Source organism: Anolis carolinensis, chromosome 3, assembly GCF_035594765.1.
Source record: "Anolis carolinensis isolate JA03-04 chromosome 3, rAnoCar3.1.pri, whole genome shotgun sequence".
NCBI classification, from domain to species: domain Eukaryota; kingdom Metazoa; phylum Chordata; class Lepidosauria; order Squamata; family Dactyloidae; genus Anolis; species Anolis carolinensis.
The window spans coordinates 258,391,576-258,413,928 of NC_085843.1; the positions used below are offsets into that span (position 1 = coordinate 258,391,576).

Here is a 22,353-nt window from a genome sequence, read left to right on the forward strand (position 1 = left end):
CCCCAGAGTGATTCTCTAGCTGACTAGAAGAAAATTATTATGATGTACACAGGGCCGGCCGGAGATATTTTTAAATGTTAAGCGGGGGGCTAAAAAGCGCCCCCGCCACCGGCCCCGCCTCCCACGCCCTGGCCCCGCCTCCCACGCTGTGTGGGAGGCGGGGCCAGGGCGAATAGTGCGGGGGGCGGGGCCAGAGTTGGCCCCGCCCCCCGTGCCCTGGCCGCGACCAGGAAGTAAGGCCCGAATGGCCTAGCTGTGCTGTGCGCATGCGCACAGCACAGCTAGGCCATTTTGCCCTTAGTCAACAAACTAAGGGCAAAAATGGCCTATCTGGCAGTGCGCATGCGCACAGCCAGATAAGCCATTTTTGCCCTTAGTTTGTTGACTAAGGGCAAAATGGCCTAGGTATGCTGTGCGCACGCGCACAGCACAGCTAGGCCATTCGGGCCTTACTTCCTGGTCGCGGCCGCCGATCGCCCGGGCGGCCGGCGGCCGCGACCAGGAAGGGCCAAATGGGCTATCTGCGCTGTGCCCGTGCGCACAGCGCAGATAGCCCATTTGGGCCTTACTTCCTGGTCGTGGCCGCCGGCCGCCCGGGCGATCGGCGGCCGCGACCAGGAAGTAAGGCCATTTTGCCCTTAGTAACAAACTAAGGGCAAAAATGGCTTATCTGGCTGTGCGCATGCGCACAGCCAGATAAGCCATTTTTGCCCTTAGTTTGTTACTAAGGGCAAAATGGCCTAGGTGTGCTGTGCGCACGCGCACAGCACAGCTAGGCCATTCGGGCCTTACTTCCTGGTCGCGGCCGGCGATCGCCCGGGCGATCGCCGGCCGCGACCAGGAAGTAAGGCCCGAATGGCCTAGCTGTGCTGTGCGCGTGCGCACAGCACACCTAGGCCATTTTGCCCTTAGTCAACAAACTAAGGGCAAAAATGGCTTATCTGGCTGTGCGCATGCGCACAGCACAGATAGGCCATTTTTGCCCTTAGTTTGTTACTAAGGGCAAAATGGCCTAGGTGCTTGTCGCGGTTTGGCGTGGGCGCGGGGATTGAAGCCCCGCGGGCCCGCGCCAACACCGGAGGCGTCGGTGGCGCTACGGGGCGCTGTCGACGCCTCGACAGCGCCCCTAGCAGCCAGCGCCCGAGGCGGCCGCGTCAGCGGCCGCCTAGTAACAACCGGCCCTGGATGTACATTCAGTACAGTCTGTTTTCATGGGAATATGTTGTTGAAGATCCTGTTGTTGTTTTTTGCATCTGACATATTGATATATTTGAGATTGTGTAGACTGCACAAAGCATATAGCTCCACTCATGGATATATCATGTGAATAGGCACTGCTCCTATAGATGTTCCACATGCACCAGAGCCCTAGACATGCCGAGTTAATACCAGTGGTTCTCAATCTCCAGGTGTTTTGGACTTCAGCTTCCACAGTTCCTAACAGCTGGTAAGCAGGTTGGGATTTCTGGGAGTTGAAGTCCAAAATACTTGGGGACCCAAAGGTTGGGAACCACTACTTTATGAAATGGTCCAAGACATACTGAGGTATTCCATCAATAAAATGGTTGATTTCAATGCCTTTATACATTGTTGTTGTTGTTGTTGTTGTTGTTGTTGTGAGAGAACTTGTTTGCAAAGGAATGAAATTATAAGTAGGCATTGGTGGTAAGTTTAGGTAGGTAGGTAGATACTAGGTAGTTTTTTGAAAATGAGAATGAGGCTTTGCTGTTTGCTGGAATAATAATAATAATAAATAATGATCTTTTTTAAAAAAAATTCTAAAGGATGGGAGGGAAGAGAAAAATATATGGAGAGTAGAGAGGGGAAGAAGCTAAAGAGTGACTTAAGGCTCAGAGCCACCCTAATAGTTTTAAAGAAAAGCACACCCACACACCCAAGAGATGCTCTTTCTTTTCTCCCAAGTTCCCAAATGCATGCACCCACCCACCCACACTTTCCAACTCCCAGTCCCACTAAATAAAAAGAATCAAGAAAATAAAGGTAATTCCAAAAGATTCAATGCTAGAAGCCAAGACAAGCCAAAAGCTAAAGCAGAGCTGCAAGTGAGCAGCAAGGCAAGGCAAAATAGGCAAGACAACCGAACTGAAGCAGGACCTCTCAGAGCCAGGTTGCTCGTGGCGGGTTTGGTAACTATGCAAAGTTTAAATATTTTTGTAGAAGATAAAGTTTTGATATCTTTTCTCCTAAAACCTCCCTTTTGTATTTAGTAGTGCCTGCTCAAAAGTGAAGCAAACAATCTACAGCAATGTGCAGCCTTCAAACTCTAATTTGTTATGGGATCCAGAATTTATGTTGGACTTCATTGAGAATCCCTCCATTCGCAGCCTCAACTATTCAGTCTTGGGCAAGATCTTGAGTGACAATGCACCTAGTCGCTATAGCTTTGTGTGTAATGCATTAATGAATGTGTGCATGGGGCATCAAGATGCAGGAAGGTAAGGAGCATTTCAAAATGCTGTGAGTCTTTCATTTCAATTTTTTTCCTTTTTCATCATATTTTAGGTAGGTCTCATTTTTACATTAATTTATACAAGTATTCTATAAATGAATTGTGATTTTCCACAATTTATTGTGTTATAATCTAGAACTGAAATGGATTTAATTAGTACCGTTACCATTTGAAGTGCAATAGATATACAGCACTGTGAAAATGCAAGATATATTTTATTATGGCGTAAAGGTGAACTAAACAAAAAGAAACTTTTGTTTTTGTCCAAAATGTAACTTTTCCAAACTATATTCTTCATTGACTCATTCAAATTCCTCATCATAGAGGAAGTGCAGTTATGAAGAATTGCACTGCTTTTCTTCTTGAATGGGGGTATCATATTCTATTTTGAGTTAGAGGAACTGAAAATGGCTTTACTACCAATCTGTGTGACCCTTCCTGTGTTCTATGACAATGTCTTCATTGCATAAATTTCAGACAGTACATTTATTTTTAGTGTTTGTAAGCACTTTTATGTATTTGTGGGGTATATTTTTTACATTTTAAACACAGAATGGATTCATTGCCTGTCTCTAATTTCTTATTCAGAATGAATTGGAAATATATTTTATAAAATTAGACTCTTGGATGTGATTTGATCTTTGAAAGTCTTCAGCATTTCTGAATAGAGATGTTACTTAGGATCCCAGTATGAGACCTAACTTTTATTTTTTGGTATTGTATATCCTTTTAAAGGAAATTACTAAACAGAGGAAGAAGAAATGGGATGCTGTTATGTGTCTTTTTGACTCACTGCTTGACACTTTACTTCTTAAGCATTGCTTTTTTCCCCCTTGGCAATGAGTATTGTTAGTATTTACTAGGTTGATGTTACTGGTTTTGCTTATGATTTTTTATTAAACAAAAGTGAGTGGTAGCACCCACAATCCTTAAAATATATTATATACCAAGTACTATGCATGCAAAATGAATACAAAATAGCAGGTTTTTAAAATAAAGAAGTGCTGAAGTTCACTGTTTATTCTTGAACTTGCACAAAAATGATTGGGATGACAGGCATGGTCAAAATTTATGAATCTATATTCTAGAAAAACAATAAAGAAATCTGTGGTGTAGTTGACAGATTGGACCCAAAACCTTACTGTAGCCTTTGTTTTTGTCTCATCAGATAACACTGTCTGGTCATTTTGTGATCAAGCAAATGAATTGTTATAGTATACCAGACAAACAAGCATTTGGTTATCATATAGATGCAATATATTTCATGGCTGCCTTCAAGGCATTAATCTTCTCTTGGTAGATTACAATATTGGCCAGTATATCTCTCCTTTTGTTCCTTTTGTCTTCTAGAATCAATGACATTGCCAACTTGTGTGCAGAGTTAACCGCTTGCTGTACAGTGCTAAGCGCAGAATGGTTAGGTGTCTTAAAAGCCCTTTGCTGCTCATCAAACCATGTCTGGGGATTTAATGACCTTCTCTGTAGTGTGGATGTAAGTACCAATGATGCTGTTAAACATAGATAACCACTTGTATCGATGGGCAAAATGTGTTCCCCCAAACTTTTTTTGCCTGACACTCCTATGCTCCTTCACATTTATTTTGTTTTGGCTCTTGAAAGTCACCAGGAGTAGTGAAAAATTGTTTAGAATTGTTAAGATAGGTGGAGAGACCCATCTAGAACTGTGTAATGTAAAAAAAGAAAAAAAAATCAAACTAACAAAACTCCACCATCTTTGATTTTATACCCCGAGAAAAGAAGAGTATGAATTTAAATAATATAAATAAATAAGGTTAAGTAATCAAATACACATTTTTTAATATATAATGTATGAGTGTGTTCTGATAACGTTGGAATTAATGGTTTGATTGAATTAGTTGTTTAATGCTCATTTAATTTTTTCTATTATCTATTGTTCTGGCTGTTTTGTTTTAACTTATATTGTAAGCCATTTTGGATCCTATATTGGGAGAAAGACAGGAAATATAATGCATAAATAAATAGATGATGGATGTCCCATTCCCTCCATTTGTTTCCATGTTTAGTAGTCCACACAACTCCTTCAGGATCACACAGGCAGAAAATTGGCCTTCAGACCAAGTTGTCTATCCCTGGACTAGATATTAAAGGTGGCTTTTAGAATTATCTTACCTTTTCCAGATTTTTGTATATCCCACCAGTGGGAGGAATACATGTGTGTGGAAATATGACAGGTCCTTCACTCCCATAGATCACCACCCCTTTGAGGCCCAATTGGCACCAGCATAGTATTATTTTGGTGCCAAGTTATTGATGCCGAATATAAATATTTTAAATAAAAAAGAAATACCCAAAGTTCTAAAAAAATGGAAAGTTTAAGAAAATATAAGAAAGACAGGACAGTGTTTGAAGTTTTATCTTCTCCATTAAACCCCTTCCCTGTTTTAGGGACAATTTGGTATCCTGAAGGCATAAAGAGTTGAACTAGATGAAATTGTCCCTTTTGCCTTTTTTTCTTGACAAAATAAATGCATTAAAGTATTTCCCTCTTTTCCCACATTTTTCCATTTTGAAATAGTACAGTGAGCTGCTAAACACTCCTTGAAGCAAGGATGATAATAATAATAATAATAATAATAATAATAATAATAATAATAACAACAACAACAACAACAACAACAACAACAACTTTATTTTTATACCCTGCCCCATCTCCCCGGAGGGACTCGGTGGCTTACATGGGGCCATGCCCGACATAAAAGTACAATCACAGCAATAAAACAGTAAAAACAATTTATCACATCAATAAGACATCAACATCAGTAAAACAGTCATAAAAATCAAACTGCTACATTAGCCCTCAATGCCATCCCTATGTGCCTTAATCTGGTTCCATTATACAGCCATCACGCTTTCAGATTCTTGTGTAGAATCACTCTGTCAAGAATGTCCAAAATAACTATGACAACCCATGAATGGTAAAGCTATTCTGGAATGGTTTAATTTAATATCAGTTTTGGAAACCCTTTATTTGTCACTGTACGTGGTGTAGTGCCAAACAAAGGTATTACTGGTTAGTGGTCTGATTTAATTCCACATTTGTCGTAGCAGTCAATAGTTTTCCACTATCCAAGGCAAGCGGTGGTTGCAAGTACAGTTTGGGGTGCAAGGATATGCTCCAGTGTGCTTGGTCAGATATGACAATAGCCTATGATTTTCTGTCAACGCAAATGTGTGATTAATGTACAGTTGTAGTTTAGGTTGGGAAGGACTCCATGAAGCTCTAGAGAGCTCCTCCTATTCAGTATAGAGATATTGAGACAGATCGCTTGTGTTTTCTCTGTCAGCTTATCTCTCATCATTAGCTATACTAGCTAAAAAATATTGAAACTGCAGTCCAGCATCCTCTAAAACAGTGGTTCTCAAACAGGGTTCAGCAAAGGGTTATCAGGGTTATCCATCTCATTAAAAACCTTTTTTTTAAATGAACTTTGTTATTATTTTGAATTGCGGACTTTACAATGTTTCTAGTTTTTCTCTAATTTTCAATTAACAATTTTTAAATATTGCAAAATTAAAATATATTCCCTGTACAAAATATGTAATATAAATTTAGTAAATATCTTTTTTATACTTAATTTGAAAAATAAGTATTTTAGCTATGGAAGGAAAAGGGGAGGGGACATAAAGATTTAAGGGAACTTCAATAGGTTTAGCAGATTTTATAGTGTTATGTGTGATAAAAATAGTTTGAGAAACACTGATCTAGAGGACAAAATTATGTCCACTTCTGTGTTCAATGTACCAAGAAGTGGCAGCAGACATGGGTAATATCTTGGTCTTCCAGATATTGTTTTATTGAGACTTCCATCTTCTTTCAAAATTGACTATTTTTTAAAGAAACTATTAGAGTTGCTATCCAGAAATATATGAGGGCTATGAACTGCCCATTACTTGTGTATAGCATCTTTCTGGAAAGACTGGAAAATGAAATGTATATATTCAATCAAGGCTCATATAATCTGGAATTCATTTTTTGTTCTCTTTGTATCCACATTGCCTGTATTGTACACACACATGCGCGCGCGCACGCACACACACACACACACACCCTCCCCTCGCTCACATATGAACAATTTATTTAATTGAAACTAGTCTTGTCCATAGCTGGCAGGTTTATTTTTTATCTATTAAAAATGGACTCAACGATACAAGCCACTATCTGGTTTGTGATGTTTTCTCTCAGTCATTCTTTGGTCTTAATAAAATAATATTGTTACGCTTCTCTGCAGTGAGATCACTTGAAGCAAACTGATGCCACTGTTCTTCCTTTAAGGTCAGCGATCTGTCCTTCCATGATTCATTGGCCACTTTTGTTGCAATACTCATAGCTCGCCAGTGCTTTTTCCTGGAGGATGTCGTTCAACATGTTGCACTTCCTTCTTTACTTACAGCAGGTGAGTTAACTGTGGCTCCAGGAAAGCAGTGCTGTGACATAAAGGTTTTTCCTATATGTTTAGTAATCTTTTAAAGGTTGACAGTTTCTAGCATCTTTTTAAAAGGTTAAGGTTGCCAGGAGACTCTAAACACATTGCATATTGATATAAATATGTGAATGATGGGAGTAATTCACTTGGAGCAGGGAAATACTACTATGATTACCTTCCAATGTGTTTTCTTTTGTTCTCTGGCTATATCCATAGATTTGCAATTAAAGCAGAAGTGAACTAGATAATAATTGTATTTTATTTATTTTCCCCTGTTCCAAATTTGTCTGTTTTGTGTCCTGTTTTGAATGGATTGCTAATATATTGATTACATAAACCATTTTTTTATAATTATATATTAAGCTTCGAATTCATTTAAATTTCATATATTTTAGTTTTAAATAAAATAACATTTAACTTGAAAAAATGGACAGAAAATTACCTTCAAGAAAAAAATGAAAATCTCATTCCAGGACTTAACTTTCAGGTATTTCATTATTTTGATTGTTCTAAAAAATTCCTCAATATTGCTTTTTCAGAAATTGTTTTCTATTTTTGTTTGACAAGTGCCATAGATTAGTCCAAGGAGATCACCTTGGACATACAAAGAATGAGATGTTATTTTCTTGTATTATGATGATATTCTTATCTTCAGCCTGTGGAGATCCAGATGCTGAGCCAGGGGCAAGGATGACATGCAGACTTCTGTTGCACCTTTTTCGAACTCCTGAAGTTTCTGTTTTACCAAATGGTAAATTCTCGAAATCCATTTGTTGACTTGCTCCTTGTCTTTTCATTTGAGAACCAGTATTTTGGTAAGAGTATTAATCTGAGACTTGGAAAATCTCAGTTCAGAATCCTACTGGAAGGCTCTGAGGGAGTCAGTCTGAGAACCTGGAAAGGCTATGGTTACTGAGCAATTTTTTGATAGAGTTGTCCATCAGAAAGCAGAGATCTGAAATTGCATTCTAGACTAGAAATATATAATCAGATAAATGTCTGAGACTGTATTGCTGTATTGTGGATGATTATTATATTAGACTTCAACCCATTCTGTTTTGTTCTTTAGACTCTAAACCTCAAAGACACAGTGTTGAATCCAGACTTAGGACCTCATCACATTGATGTGGTCCCCTGGATCATTTTCCCAGCCTTCATGGTGAATCGGCAAGGTGGCGGGGTAACCCCAGCACCTATGCCCCGCCTTGCCGGCAGCGATACTTCTCTATCACACATGGGGAAGCATTGCCATGTGGCTTCCCCCTATGCTACGCAGGTGGTTTCAAATGGAACACAGGAAGCCTCCTGTGTTCCCGGGGCAGCATGGTAACACACTTTTACCTTCGTTGGGCCACGGAGCCCTGCCAATAGTAAGCCTGTGTCGTCTGATGGGTGGTGTGGAGCTCCATGGTTCAACTGGGGTAAAAGCGTCTTACAACACTGAAAATTATTCATGTGATGAAGTCATTAGAGTATTTAGAGTAGATCCTTTGATTTACCAGGGATCTAGCTATTAATTTAAGAATAAGGGCATGCTGCTTTTATAGTGATTTTGGCTCTATCTGTACTGTAGAATTACAGCAGTTCAGTCTGGCACTACTTTAACTGTCATGGCAGAATGCTGTGAAATCCAAGAAGTTGGAGATTGGTGAGGTATGAGCACTCTTAGACAGAGAAGGGTAAAGACCTTGTAAAACTAGAACCCTTATGATTCCGTGTCATTCAGCCATGACTGTTAGAGTGATGTCAAACTGCTTTAGTTCTATAACATAGATGTATCCTTAGTTGCATTTACAGTAGAGTCTCACTTATCCAACACCCACTTATCCAACGTTCTGGATTATCCAACAATTTTTGTAGTCGATGTTTTCAATAAATCGTGATATTTTGGTGCTAAATTGGTAAATACTGTAATTACTACATAACATTATTTCGTATTGAACTGCTTTTTCTGTCAAATTTGTTGTATAATATGATGTTTGGGTGCTTAATTTGTAAAATCATAACCTAATTTGATGTTTAATAGGTTTTTCCTTAATCCCTCCTTATTATCCAACATATTTGCTTATCCTACATTCTGCCGGCCCGTTTATGTTGGATAAGTGAGACTCTACTGTATTTCCATTTTTTTTCTCTGGTGAGCAAAAGGTGGATAGTTTTAATTCTTTCTCCTTTATCTTCACAAGAATCCTGCAGAACAGGTGAGCCCATGAAAAATTAATGTCACCTAGTAAGTTTCATTATTGTGGCATAGTATGGATCCTGGGGAAGAATTTGCAATATGCTTATCTTATATATAGAAAAAATGTTTCTAAACAAATTAGTGCAGATGTTTCTCTGTTTTCTCAGGGAAACCTTTTCTGGAAATTCGGTCATCTTGCGACCGCCGTCTTTTGACTGCTGCTCATAACAGCATAGAAGTGGGAGCAGTGTTTGCTGTTCTGAAAGCAATACTGATGCTTGGTAAGATTATGTTTTATGTGTTTCATGATTTAATACAGCAATCCTGTATATGGCGATTAGAATTAAGTTGCATTGACTTTAAAGAACTTCTTTTCAGGTCTGCATGCACAGAAGTATGGCCCGAAACCTACTAAATTATTCAATTTTTTCTTTGAAAGATGGACAGAACTTAAAGCATTACCTCCTGTTGCATTTCAGTTCCAACTTTTCAAGCATTTATCATACATTCTAATAGTATATGACACATTTTCATGTAATATTACAAATTAGAAGACTCCTGGATCATACTAAAAGCTGGGTTTTCATCCATCATTCTATCCATCTATTCCATCACACTGGCCAGCCGCTTACCTATAGCATGGAAGTATCAGGACACCGGTGCAATTGCATTCTGTAGCTCATGCTTCCCAGGAGCTGTTACCAAGAATTATGGCTGTGACACTAGAGGTTTATATACATTCATCTTAACTAACTGGTATTACTACTGAGTACTTCTGTATTTTCTCCTATTTAGGTGATAACTTCCAGGTATTGATATTTTATCAATCAAAGAAATCCCCATTCTTTCCAAAAAAGAAATTCAAGGTGGATATATACACACATGTATATGAAAACCTTATAAAACATTTTGGAAATATTCATTATATCAAGCACTCCAATGGGGAAATAGTCAGAAAGCTAATCTGGTTGAGTATACTAATCTGGAATTCTGAAATCTGAGACATTCCAAAATTGTCCACATGGGTGGCTGGGAGAGTAAGAACCTTTCCATCCAGATGGTTTAGTGTACAAAAAGTTTTAAACTACGGTGTATGGTTATGTATAAAATTACATTTAGACTATGTGCATAAATGAATTTTCAGTTTAGATTTGTGTATGTACATGCAAATATGGAAATCTGAAAAAAAAACCCAAATATACAAAACACTTCTGGTTCTAAACAAACATTTTGGGAAAGGGATGCACAAGAATTAAATGACAACACTGAAACAATTTCTGGAAATAGTACAGGAATTGAATCATATTGAGTAAGGATAAACTAAAAGAGCATGCAGCCCAAACCCAAGTAATATTTAAAAGACCCATCAGCCTGTTCATCTTTTTGCTATTTCTGCACTGTAGGTGATGCTGAAATTGGAAGCAACAGTATCCCATCTCTGAAAAAATCTGATTACTCAGTACGAAGATTACTAGGTGACCTTAATGATGATGAGATGTGGGATGCTTCATCACATTCTTTGAAATCATGTGGAAAACCTGTCTCCATAGAAACTGCTAGTCTCAGTGAATATGCTAGATATGTGCTAAGAAGTATATGTCAGCAGGTAACTTTTCCCATCTTCATTTATATGCATACAGATTTAAGTTTCACCATGTTCCATATTTTCTGAAAATTAGTTGCTACAAATTCTCCATGTTGTGTGTGTTGGCAAGGCATGGCGGGAAGTAATGCTCCCCCACCATGCACATACACCATATAATATATTTTATGTTATAAATTTCTATCCCATATTTTCCCCAGTATTGGGACTCAAGGTGGTTAATTTATCAAAACCAGAGTAGTTTAAAAGCATACAAGACACCAGTAAAAACACACATGTGCTTGCACATACAGTCTTTGAAATTGAAACGGTTAAATTGGTCAAAACACTGAAAATTGAAAGCAAAACAATCCAATGATTAATAGCCAATTGCAGTCCATTCCTAAAAGCCTGCTATAATAAGAAATCTTTCACTTGTCAATAGAAGAACAATAAGTAGGGACCCATCCTAACCTCCTAATAGAGATAGGTCCAAAGTTTGGGAGCGGCCACAGGAAAGGCCCTCTCTTCTGTTCCCTCCAAAATACCTGGGAAAGTGTCAGTAGTGAAAAAAGGGCTCTCCAAATGATGTTTGGACTTAAGACCTTATCACATTGGGATATAATGTGTTTATATCAGTATGCATCCTATATTTTTTTAGGACTGGATGCATACTGTAGTGAGACGAGATGCACACTTTCTCCATTACAGATGATTATTATGATTCTTATGATTAGAAAATATCGCGCTTTGACTCATCACACTGTGGAAGGCTGGCTCTTCCCAATTGATTCAAATTCTCCTTATATCACTCTGTGACTTTTTAAAAATATATCATTGCTGATGGGATGCATACAGATTTTCCTATCACACATAAAAACAGCACTTCAGTTATGGAAGAATTCATGGTATTTCAAAAAACATTATTAGAATTCTGTCTGCAAATAACCCGTTTCTGCAATGCTTTGCAGACTGAATCTGACAGAATACTGACAGGATGGGGCAAATGTCATGTGATGGGACCTGTTCGAAATCATTCTCAAACAGTCTCAGAAACTGAGTGCATCCTAATGTGATAAGGTCCTCAGTCAGGCTGCTACTGATACAGTTCTTCTGATATCTTAAACCAAATATGTACTTGTCAGGCTAACTTGATCTATGGAGGTGAAATAGTTAGAGCTGAAATGTAGAGTCTGCTATTGTGACCCCAGGTTGCTCTCTTTGGACCCCTAAAGCCACCGATTCTCAGTTTGATAACTTGTTAATCTACTGTGGTAGAAGAGTGGTTTAGGGAAATCATTTCCTGGATTTTCAATGAAGATGAAGTGCTGCGCCCATTTATGAAATAACATACATTCATGTCTCAAAGTCATACCTCATCTAGGAACAAACATGGAGGTGGTAATTTCAGAGTGTGAAGTTTTTTGTCCCCACCCCCCAAATTGGCTAAAATCCATGATTGGGTGATATTCTTTCCCTTTAATTGTGTGAACATTAACTTTCCTTTTTAGATACACAGATTAAGGACTGGTTCAAATTAACACCACAACTCACAGAGGCTACGTGCTGCAAAGCAGTTTGTTATGCCTCCAGGCTGCCAATTATCAATGTGTGAACTTAAAATACAGGCTCTGTACTTGTAAAATCTAAAATGCAGCAGATGTGCCACATAGAGCTAATATCACACAGAAGATTCATTAATCATAAATTTAGTTTAGGCCATGCAATTTCGACATGGTAGATTTTACATGCAGGTCCACACTCAAATTCTGGAGGGACAGGAATGCCAAGTGGGTGATTGAGATGTCTCTAAATCCAACTTCTTTTCACCCATAAGATGCTTCTGAAATTGTCATAGAAAATCTATAGTTCTTGCTTCCATTCTTTTAAGGATGGTTTCCTTTAGGGTGACTTGGGCATTAATTTGGGCCATCTGGAAACTCATGAGCTATTGATCAAATGCTTAAGAGAAGGACCAAGGCAAACTGGATGCAGTTTGCTCAGAGAAGGCCAACCAGGACTTTTGGTGTAAACTTGTGAGGCATTGCCATAGGCCTTTCCTGCTCCAGGACTTTGCAACAAATTACCTGCAGGTCCAAGATCAGCAGAGGGGTTCAGTGAGATACAATTCCTACTAACAGAAAAAGCAAGTTCAGAGACATTTTTGCCCAAGACAAATCAAGATGCCATGTTCTCACTGGGGAGTGAAAGTAATATGCCACCAAAGTAGATGTCATGAACTTCAGTAGAAACATCATGAGCACTGTCAGCTTCATGATGAACTTGGAGTTGCAACATAAAATGATAGCGAAAATTTCACCTCTTCTATCTTTATGAAGAACTTGTTTGGAAATATCTACAATTCTTCCTTGATGGATATTTTTGCATAGTTCAGTCAGAGCATGGAAAAGAAAACTCAAGCCAACAAGGCTAGTGGCAAGGAGCCTTTTCAAACTTGTGGATTGAATTTAATTTAAAGTAGTTTATTCACAGTACTTTTTCATATTTAATATGAATTTGACAGTTCCTAAAAATGTTTCATTTTTGATATGTATTGAAATTAGAAAGAAATCATTTTGCCATGTATTAATTACAGTTTTCATCCCTTCTTTTTGATAGGAATGGGTAGGAGAGCACTGCTTGAAAGAACCTGAGAGGCTGTGTACTGACAAGGATCTCATCCTGGACCCAGTTCTCTCAAACAAACAAGCACAAAAATTGTTGCAGCTTATTTGTTATCCCCATGGGGTAAAAGAATGTGCCGAGGGTGACAATCCTCAAAGACAACACATCAAGCGCATTCTTCAGGTAAGCAAATGTTATAAAAGGCATTGAGGAAAGAGTTTGATATGATTTGCTTTTCAGATCTGTTGTTGTTGCTCCCCTTTCTCAGTTTAGCAGATTTTTTTAAATGTATAGAAATAATGGAGAGCCTACTACACACACATACACACAGAGAGTTTAACACAAGGATTGTAGGCTAATTTTGATCTCTCAATTTCAACAGAACAGCCCTGCTCATGTAAATCAATATGTGCTCAGGGGCCCTTGTCATGCATGTCAAACACATTGTTGGCAAAATTTACCAGAGCTGTATTTCCACACACCTGTTACAAGGTGGTTTGAATGGATTCTTATGATATGTTGTTCTTTTCAATTTCTCTTATGTTACTATTTTGTTTGCAAGGGAGGACAAAAATTGGTTTTCATCTCAGTGTTAAGGCTCCAGACTATGCATTAAATAACTATTTAGACTTTTCTTCAAGGCAAAATCTTAACTAATCCAAACCATAGTAATACAGAAATACTCCAGTAAGGATTGCCAAGAAAGTGCATGTAGACAATATGACATCAAACAGATGTAATAAAGAAAAATACTATCTCTTCCCCCACCCCCATTACTTTATTGGGCCCAGAATCTAGACCAGTGGACTCTCCGGCAGTCATGGCTGGAACTCCAACTGATGATCAAACAATGCATGAAGGAGTCTGTGAGTATTTCTTTGTAAACTTTCTTATTCTAACAAGTGCATTGAAAAAATTCGCCTAGTGTATAAACAAACATATCATGAATGTGCTAGTTTACTTATGTTTCACTGTAGGGTTCTGGGTCTGTGGCTGAAATGAACAGCTTGTTGGATAATATTGCAAAGGCGACAATAGAGGTGTTTCAGCAATCCGCTGATCTAAACAATAACTCTTCTAACTCTGGTATAGGCCTCTTCAATCCAAACTCTGTTGGAAATGCTGACACACATATTACAAGGCAGAACAGTAAAAAGGCATTCCTAAGGTACTGTAATCCATCTGAATAGGTAAAAATAAAATTAATATTTTTTTACAAGAATACTAGAGAGCTACTAATATGAACCTGCTAGATAGGGTTGAACTCATGATCATTGATGTTATTCCAAGTATCCTAAAGGCAGATCTACAAGACCATAAATATAATTTGCCCGATCCAATTATTTGTTTTGAGCACAGGAAATTCCAGTGCATGCATAACTCCTCTATGTGCAAGAATTTCACATTTCACTTGACTATCTGGTACATATACACTAAATTTCAAAGAGATATCTATGCTACTTGTTGAGAAAAGAACCTATGGGCACCTTTTAGATGTATTTTAGTATGAATTTTGGTGGATTTCATTCAACTTCATATCCACTCATGGACTAGTTTGAAATCTGTGGAAGGTCATGCTAATCAAATGAGTCCCAATGGTCTGGATAGATTCTCCTCCATTCCTCTCACTATCCTTTTTATTTAGTTGCCACATTTGTGCTCCCCCCCCCCCCCCCGCAAATTTTAATTATTTCCTGATCTGATTTAAAATCAGATAGGCTTAAATCTTGCCTTGTTTTCAGTATGCTGTTAAGATCTTTGATATTTTTCTGAAATAAAATATTGAATAATACCCTGCTTGAAATGTTTTCTTTCTTGGTTTTAGTTCTTCGGAACGGCAAGGTGTTTGGCTTGTGGCTCCCTTGATTGCCAAGCTGCCTACTTCTGTTCAAGGCAGAGTCTTAAAAGCTGCTGGAGAAGAGCTAGAGAAAGGCCAGCATTTGGGATCGTCTTCAAAGAAGGAAAGAGACAGGCAAAAACAAAAGAGGTAGACCTGACTTGAAAATACTAGACATTAGAGTGAGAATAGGTAATGTAGGGACCATCTGGGAGGTATTAGTAAAGGTAAAGGTTTTCCCTTGACGTTAAGCCGAAGAGCCGGCGTTGTCCGTAGACACCTCCAAGATTATGTGGCCAGCATGACTGCATGGAACGCTGTTACCTTCCCATTGGAGTGGTACCTATTGGTCTACTCACAGTTGCATGTTTTCAAACTGCTAGGTTGGCAGAAGCCGGGGTTAACTGTGGGAGCACACCCCGCTTCTTGGATTCGGATTTGGATTTCAATCAGCAAGTTCAGCAGCTCAGCAATTTAACCCACTGCGCCACCAGAGGGCGGGGGCAGGGGAAGTATTATAGTATCTAATAGTCAAATTCTATTTCTCTAAAAATGTGCAGGTTGTATTGTACCAAAAATACTGCTGCATTTTGGATACAGGTATTCTGGAAAAGAAAGGTTACAGATGGACACATTTTGCAATATTACCATAATAAATGATTAAATGGATGTTTCCTTTCTTTGATGCCTATATTGTTGCTTTCAAAAGTAACAAATGGGTGTGTATGTGTGCTGTTTCCAAGTCCTTGGGTCTCAAATTATGCCACTAGCACCCATCCTTTATAAAGGAAAATATCTTTTAAAAATAGATATTGACTTCTCCTATGGAATTTTGCATAGATGTTGAAGGAGACCTTATAATGAACGACACACATCCAGTATGTATATGCATAGTTTACTAGAAGATCTGCTAGATGAGGTACACTATGTTAAATTCTTTGCATGCATTTGCTTACCTAAATTAAAAAATAGAGAAAAAAGACTTTCCCTTTTTTCCTTTCTTTTTCCTTGCATACTTCACTTCATGATTGAAAATTTTAATCAGTTTCTATTTAACTTGAAATAGCTCTTAATAAAATATTCATGTGTTGCTTCATTTGCCAGACTGAAAAATGCTCACTGCTAACTATCCCGGGGATTCCAAATACGGTAATCTCTAAATAGGATTAGGAAAGAACCCTGTTTGAAAACTTGGAAGCTGCTGCAATCAGAGTTGACAGTTTTAAGTTAGATGGAATAGTAACCTGGCATGGTATAATGCAGCTTCCTATGTAACAAATTATTCTTCACAAGTTGTCCAGCCTTCTTTGAAAGACATTTCATCAGTACATCCTGTAGCATCTAGCATTCCAACTGAGACTACCTCAAGAGCTTTCCAGAAACGTCCACCACCAAGATCCTACACTTGGAAGGCAATCATACTCAGACCCAAGTGATCATCAATGATGATGATGATATTTTGCTTGGGCTTTTAAGGTTTTTGCTTACTCAAATAGTAATGAAGAAACTACTTCTAGAGAACAAGTGGGCAAATGAAAAGAAGAAATTGGAGACAGGAAATATCATAATAACACTACTAATTCAATCTTGTCTCTGCCTCTTTTAAAGCATGTCTCTTTTGAGTCAGCAACCTTTCCTTTCTTTGGTACTTACTTGCCTTAAGGGACAGGATGAGCAGCGAGAAGGGCTTCTAACATCTCTACAAAATCAAGTTAATCAGGTAACAGCAAGCAGATAATTCTGTGCTCTGCATCTGATGAAAATCAATTACACTAATGGAACCAGACAGATAGAAAACCAAATTTGAGAAGGTATCTGTGTCAATTTCTGGAAAATAAATAAAGAGAAATAACAGATGATTCATCCAGTTGTTAAAAAAAATAACATCTGCTAACATTTTATGTATTTAAGATAAATATATATTTCCAACCTGACTCTCGCATTTTATACAAATAAACTGTGAATAAATTGTTTTGATTTTAAAAGACTTTATTTCTGCTTTAGCCTTCATCTTTACATCCAGAAGAAAGATAGACGAATGAGGCTGTAGACTCAGATTCTTGGTGGTTACGCTTTTTGAACCACACACAGAGAGACACACATCCTGCAAGAAAAACTAGTGCAAAGGAATCATGTTGAATTGTATCCTATTTTTAATGTGCTGGATGTTTATTTCTACCTGCTGCCCCCTGCCTCCTGCCCCATTGGAAAGTATTCTAAATTAATATTTGTCCCATTAGCAAGCTAAAGACATTAGGTCCAATGAATGATATTTCTACCTCCCCACCCATATGCATATGTGTCTTAAGTAACAACAAGAGGGAAGGATCCAAAGGACTATTCCCTTGGCTCTATAAGACAAATATGTTTTAGATTTCAATTACACTAATAATTCCTGGAATATTAAAAAGCAAATTTCAGAGGATATCCATTTCAGTTTCAAGAAACAGCTCAAACAACAACCTTCCATGCTATAAAATCTGGGAAAGCAGGGATGTTTCAAGAACAGCTTGCTATCATAAAATACTTATTTTTACCTATTTGCTGTTATAAAACAAGCATTCTAAGAAAAAGAAAAATATCACTGAGTGCCTATAAACGATGGGCTTTGCTGCAGTAGCACACTGAAACATAATCTTAGTGCCTACTGTGAAAGCAGACCAATACTGATATAGAAAAATCACTGCAGAGCTAGATTCTGGGGTGGGCTGTCTGGGACCGGGAAAGGACTCTTGAATGTCATTATATCCATGCTCAATTCCCTGAGAGTCAGGTTGGAAAGCAACAGGATCTACTATGGCTGCCATTGAAATGTAATGTACAGTTGGAAGAACTGTGCGGCAAGGAAAACTATATTGTTTATAACCCCTAACAAAGAATCATTTTATGGTTCCTGCTGAATACCAGGGAAGCAGTTGCCATGCCATTACAGTAACAAATTAATTAGTCTCATATTCAATATCTACTGAAAGATATATGAATAAGACTAATAATCTGTGTCCATATATGAACTAGCCATGTAATAACTAGCTGTTCTCAAATATTTCATTGCCTTACACTTCTCCCTTCCATTTCTTTTGCCTGCCTTTAATGCTATTTTGTTTTTTTTCTAACCTTTCATCTGAATCTAATATATTTCCTTACTTATAATTGTGACTTTACATTTACATTTCCGCCACACATAGATGGAGTTGTATTTTGAAGATACTGTGTTTCTGAGATATTATTAGTTAAATTGTCACACAGAATACTGCCAAATACGGTATGTAGGTTTACACTACAGATTAGAATGGATAATCAAAGAATTTCTTTGTTTAGATGTGAGCATCACTTATAGTGAGCAACAAAAGCCAAAGCAAAGTAAGTGAGCATTAGTGAGAGCCTTTTGTGTAAAAAAAAAAAACCCCATAAAATGTTTTTTATTCCTAGATATTAAGCAACTGGAGGGAAGAACGATACCAAGATGATATTAAAGCAAGACAAATGATGCATGAAGCATTGCAACTCCGTCTTAATTTGGTAAGAATAAGTGACATGGTTTTATTAGGAATAATTTAGGCTGACTCTCAGTCAAAATGCTAAGAGCTGCTTAGGTCAAAAAGGTATTTATTACACTTAATAGCACCTCTTTTTCTTAAACTGTGGTGTGGAGATATTTTCTTTAATAGGAAGGTCATATGCAAACATACGAACTAGCATATGCCATGTGATACAGTGAAAAAGCTAGTTGCAGGTACAGGGCAAATGAGACATGAGACACAGTCACTTTAGGACAGTGGTTCTCAACCTGTGGGTCCCCAGATGATTTGGCCTTCAAACTCCCAGAAATCCTAACAACTGATAAACTGGCCGGGATTTCTGGGAGTTGTAGGCCAAAACACTTGGGGACCCACAGGTCGAGAACCACTGCTTTAGGATAACAAAAGCCACTACTTTTATTGGTTACAGTTGATGTTAGGGTTGGCAACTGCACATGGGGCCTAGATTTTGATATCAGCTAGCCTACCTGCTGACCAATGATTCCAACACTCCAGACATAGGCCAGAGAGCCTGGTACATCCTGGTAGGGGCAATCGTATTCCATTGCCATTGCCTCTACCCTTGCCACTAAAAGGGAAGTGAGACACTCTGGAGGTATCAGTCCAGCAGCCATTCTGGACTGCACCGAGCAGCCCTCCCTCCCCCATAAGAGACTTTTTATCCTGTACCTGATGCTGTGAGGTCACATATCAGTGATTCCAAATCAGGGCTCATGCCAACTGCCCCAAGTTGTGACAAAGAAATCAAGCATTTGGGGGAGGGGGGGAGGACAGCACCTTTTATAGGGAGGGAGGACATATAAAGCCCTGGTCGGCACTTTATATTCCCACCCAGAGGACATGATTGAAGGAATCTTCCCTCAGTTCCATTCCTAGCAGTCATTTAGATTGAACCTGAGGGTTTCAACTCATAGGCTGCTTTGCCCCATTCCCCTCCCCGGGCTTCCCACATATGGAGCCTGTTTGTAAGAATGAGAGCCATGCCAGGGGGAGAGGAGGAAATGCAGCTGTCTTGCTTGGTAAGTTGGATAGGCAATATCACATCATTTCTGCTCTGTATATTCAGTGCTCATGAAAAAAAAAGGTGTTTCAGGGGAAAAATTTTACTAAATGAGAGCTCTTTATTATTATTATTATTATTATTATTATTATTATTATTATTATTATTACTACTACTATTACTATTACATTTATTTATACCCTGCTTTATCTACCCCAAAGGGGACTCTGTTAAGGGGTTGTTGTGCATTTTCCGGGCTGTATGGCCATGTTCCAGAAGTATTCTCTCCTGATGTTTCGCCTACATCTATGGCAGGCATACTCAGAGGTTGTGAGGGGAAGGATTTGGCAGGGCTGGAATGGATTAATAGCATTTCAATGGGGAAATTTGCTTTGAGATAAAAACATTTGAGTTAAGAGCTCAGTCATAGAACGAATTAAACTCTTAAGTCAAGGTATCACTGTATTATAACTTACCCTCTTCTACTGTGAACAGCCACCACCTTATATGTGATAAATGTGATATATGTGATAAAGTGTAAAATAGGCGAAGTGCGTTAAAGCGCTGAGCTGCTGAACTTGCAGACTGAAAGGTCCCAGGTTCAAATCCCGGGAGCGGCTTGAGCTCCCGCTGTTAGCTCCAGCTCCTGCCAACCTAGCAGTTCGAAAACATGCCAATGTGAGTAGATCAATAGGTACCGCTCCAACGGGAGGTAACGGCACTCCATGCAGTCATGCGGATCACATGACCTTGGAGGTGTCTACGGACAACGCCGGCTCTTTGGCTTAGAAATGAAAATGAGCACCAACCCCCAGAGTCAGACATGACTGGACTTAACGTCAGGGGAAAACCTTTACCTTTACCTTTTAGTCACCAAAATGCAGTATTCTGCCAAATCACACATTACATCCTGCTTTTGCCCACATTCTCCGTGTATGTTCATTCATATCCTTGCTTAGAGTAGTTTCTGTAGGGGGCCCTTGAGAAATTGTTGGAAGTAGATTTTGTTAAGTAAAATGAACTTTGGTTTCCAGGTGACTGGCCATGTGTACATGCCAGAAAATTGCCTGAGACACAGAAGTAGTGTGGTGAGAGAGGGAAGGATATATCAGAGTTTGGTCTGGAGCTCGGTGGCAGCATGACCCATTGACATTATGCAATTATCGTGTTTTTATTCCACTTTCACTGCCATTGTTCTGTGCTATGGAACTCTGGTATTTGTATCATAATGAGACATTAGAGCTCTTTGGCTGATAATTCTAAATGCTCCTCCCTAAACTGATGATCCCATGATTTCATAGGACAGAGCAATGGTTGTTGAAGTAGAACAATAATACTGCAATTGCATAGTATGAATGAATCCCTGGTCTTCACAGGCACTTAATGTGTCATTGCAGTAGGCTACTAATAGGGATTAGGAATATATGTAATTAAGGAATACACACCAATAAAGTGTATATTATCTATCTTTTCTTTTTTCTTTATTTGATTCACATTCTAGGTGGGAGGAATGTTTGATACAGTGCAAAGAAGTACCCAGTGGACCACAGACTGGGCACTGCTGCTCCTTCAGATAATAACATCAGGAACAGTTGATATGCAAGCAAACAAGTACGTGTACAGCATTACATATTCTGCTGTTTCACATTTTGGGACTAGCAGCATTCTTAGTGCAGGCAAGGCAGAAGATGGAAGATGGTGTTACAGAAATGAATCTGAAATAGTATAAGCATAATTTTCATTTTGCTATATTCATTTTGTCATATTTCAAGAGAAATTTTCCCAGCTTCAGACTTCATAATCAGCTTTCGTTCAGGGGAAAATCTACTGTGGCCTCCTCAAACTCAGCCTTGACTGGCGATAATTTACTCTTGTTATTAGTGGGAAGGAAACACATTCAAGGGATGGGGGGGGGGGAGCCATGCAGCACTGCAGGTTTGAAAGCACACTGTGAATCAAAATTGTGGGTGGGTATTTTATTTGAGAGAGAGCCACACACACCCTCCTAAATTAGATTGGAAAGTGACATCAGAAAATCCAGTGTTTGCATTCTACTGGAAACCTGTCTCATGATTTGAGATGCTTTGCTCATGAATCATATGACACTCCAAAGAGAAATAGTAAATATTTGGTTAACTGAAGGGACCATTTTTTTTGAGAATGTGATTAACTGATCTTTTTTCTTCCTGTTTTTGGAAATGTCTAGTGAATTATTCACAACTGTGCTTGACATGCTGAGTGTGTTGATCAATGGAACATTAGCTTCTGACCTGTCAAATGCATCCCAAATAGGATCTGAAGAGAACAAACGAGCATACATGAATTTGGTGAAAAAGTTGAAAGTAAGTTTCTCATCTGACATCTGGAAGCTGCTTTCATTAAATGAATGTCTCAATCTTCTTTCCAATGCCTTCATTGATTGCCAAGTAGAAATAAATAGAAATGAGGAAATGGTGTTCAAATAAGGAATTAAAATAATAATTAAAAACACGACAAAAAGGCTCAGTGCAGAATTAATCTGCCGTCTTGATTAATGGATGAGGAACCAGCTTCTAAAAGAAGAGGGAGAAGTGGTAATTGAGAAAGTCTATAGCCCAGTCTTTTTGTCTTTAGCTAGCAGTGTTACATTTAGGGCCATTCTATAAATGCTGT

General features: G+C 38.5%; 1 protein-coding gene across 5 annotated transcripts in view; it reads left to right on the forward strand.

Moving 5' to 3' along the window:
• med12l (mediator complex subunit 12L) overlaps positions 1–22,353 on the forward strand; it is a 178,650-nt gene that overhangs the window by 129,323 nt on the left and 26,974 nt on the right. For 4 of the 5 annotated variants that reach the window (XR_010004767.1, XM_008106169.3, XM_016992056.2 and 1 more), the window contains 14 exons: positions 2,229–2,456; positions 3,821–3,962; positions 6,786–6,906; positions 7,592–7,687; positions 9,286–9,399; positions 10,522–10,724; positions 13,320–13,508; positions 14,117–14,191; positions 14,303–14,493; positions 15,151–15,312; positions 16,771–16,882; positions 18,592–18,681; positions 21,203–21,312; positions 21,908–22,043. Coding sequence is in view for 4 of the 5 variants with exons in the window: in XM_008106169.3 (XP_008104376.2) it covers positions 2,229–2,456; positions 3,821–3,962; positions 6,786–6,906; positions 7,592–7,687; positions 9,286–9,399; positions 10,522–10,724; positions 13,320–13,508; positions 14,117–14,191; positions 14,303–14,493; positions 15,151–15,312; positions 16,771–16,882; positions 18,592–18,681; positions 21,203–21,312; positions 21,908–22,043 (1,969 nt within the window). In the remaining variant the exon portion in view is untranslated. The remainder of the gene's footprint in view (positions 1–2,228; positions 2,457–3,820; positions 3,963–6,785; positions 6,907–7,591; positions 7,688–9,285; positions 9,400–10,521; positions 10,725–13,319; positions 13,509–14,116; positions 14,192–14,302; positions 14,494–15,150; positions 15,313–16,770; positions 16,883–18,591; positions 18,682–21,202; positions 21,313–21,907; positions 22,044–22,353) is intronic. The other variant, XM_062976678.1, reaches the window with a different exon arrangement.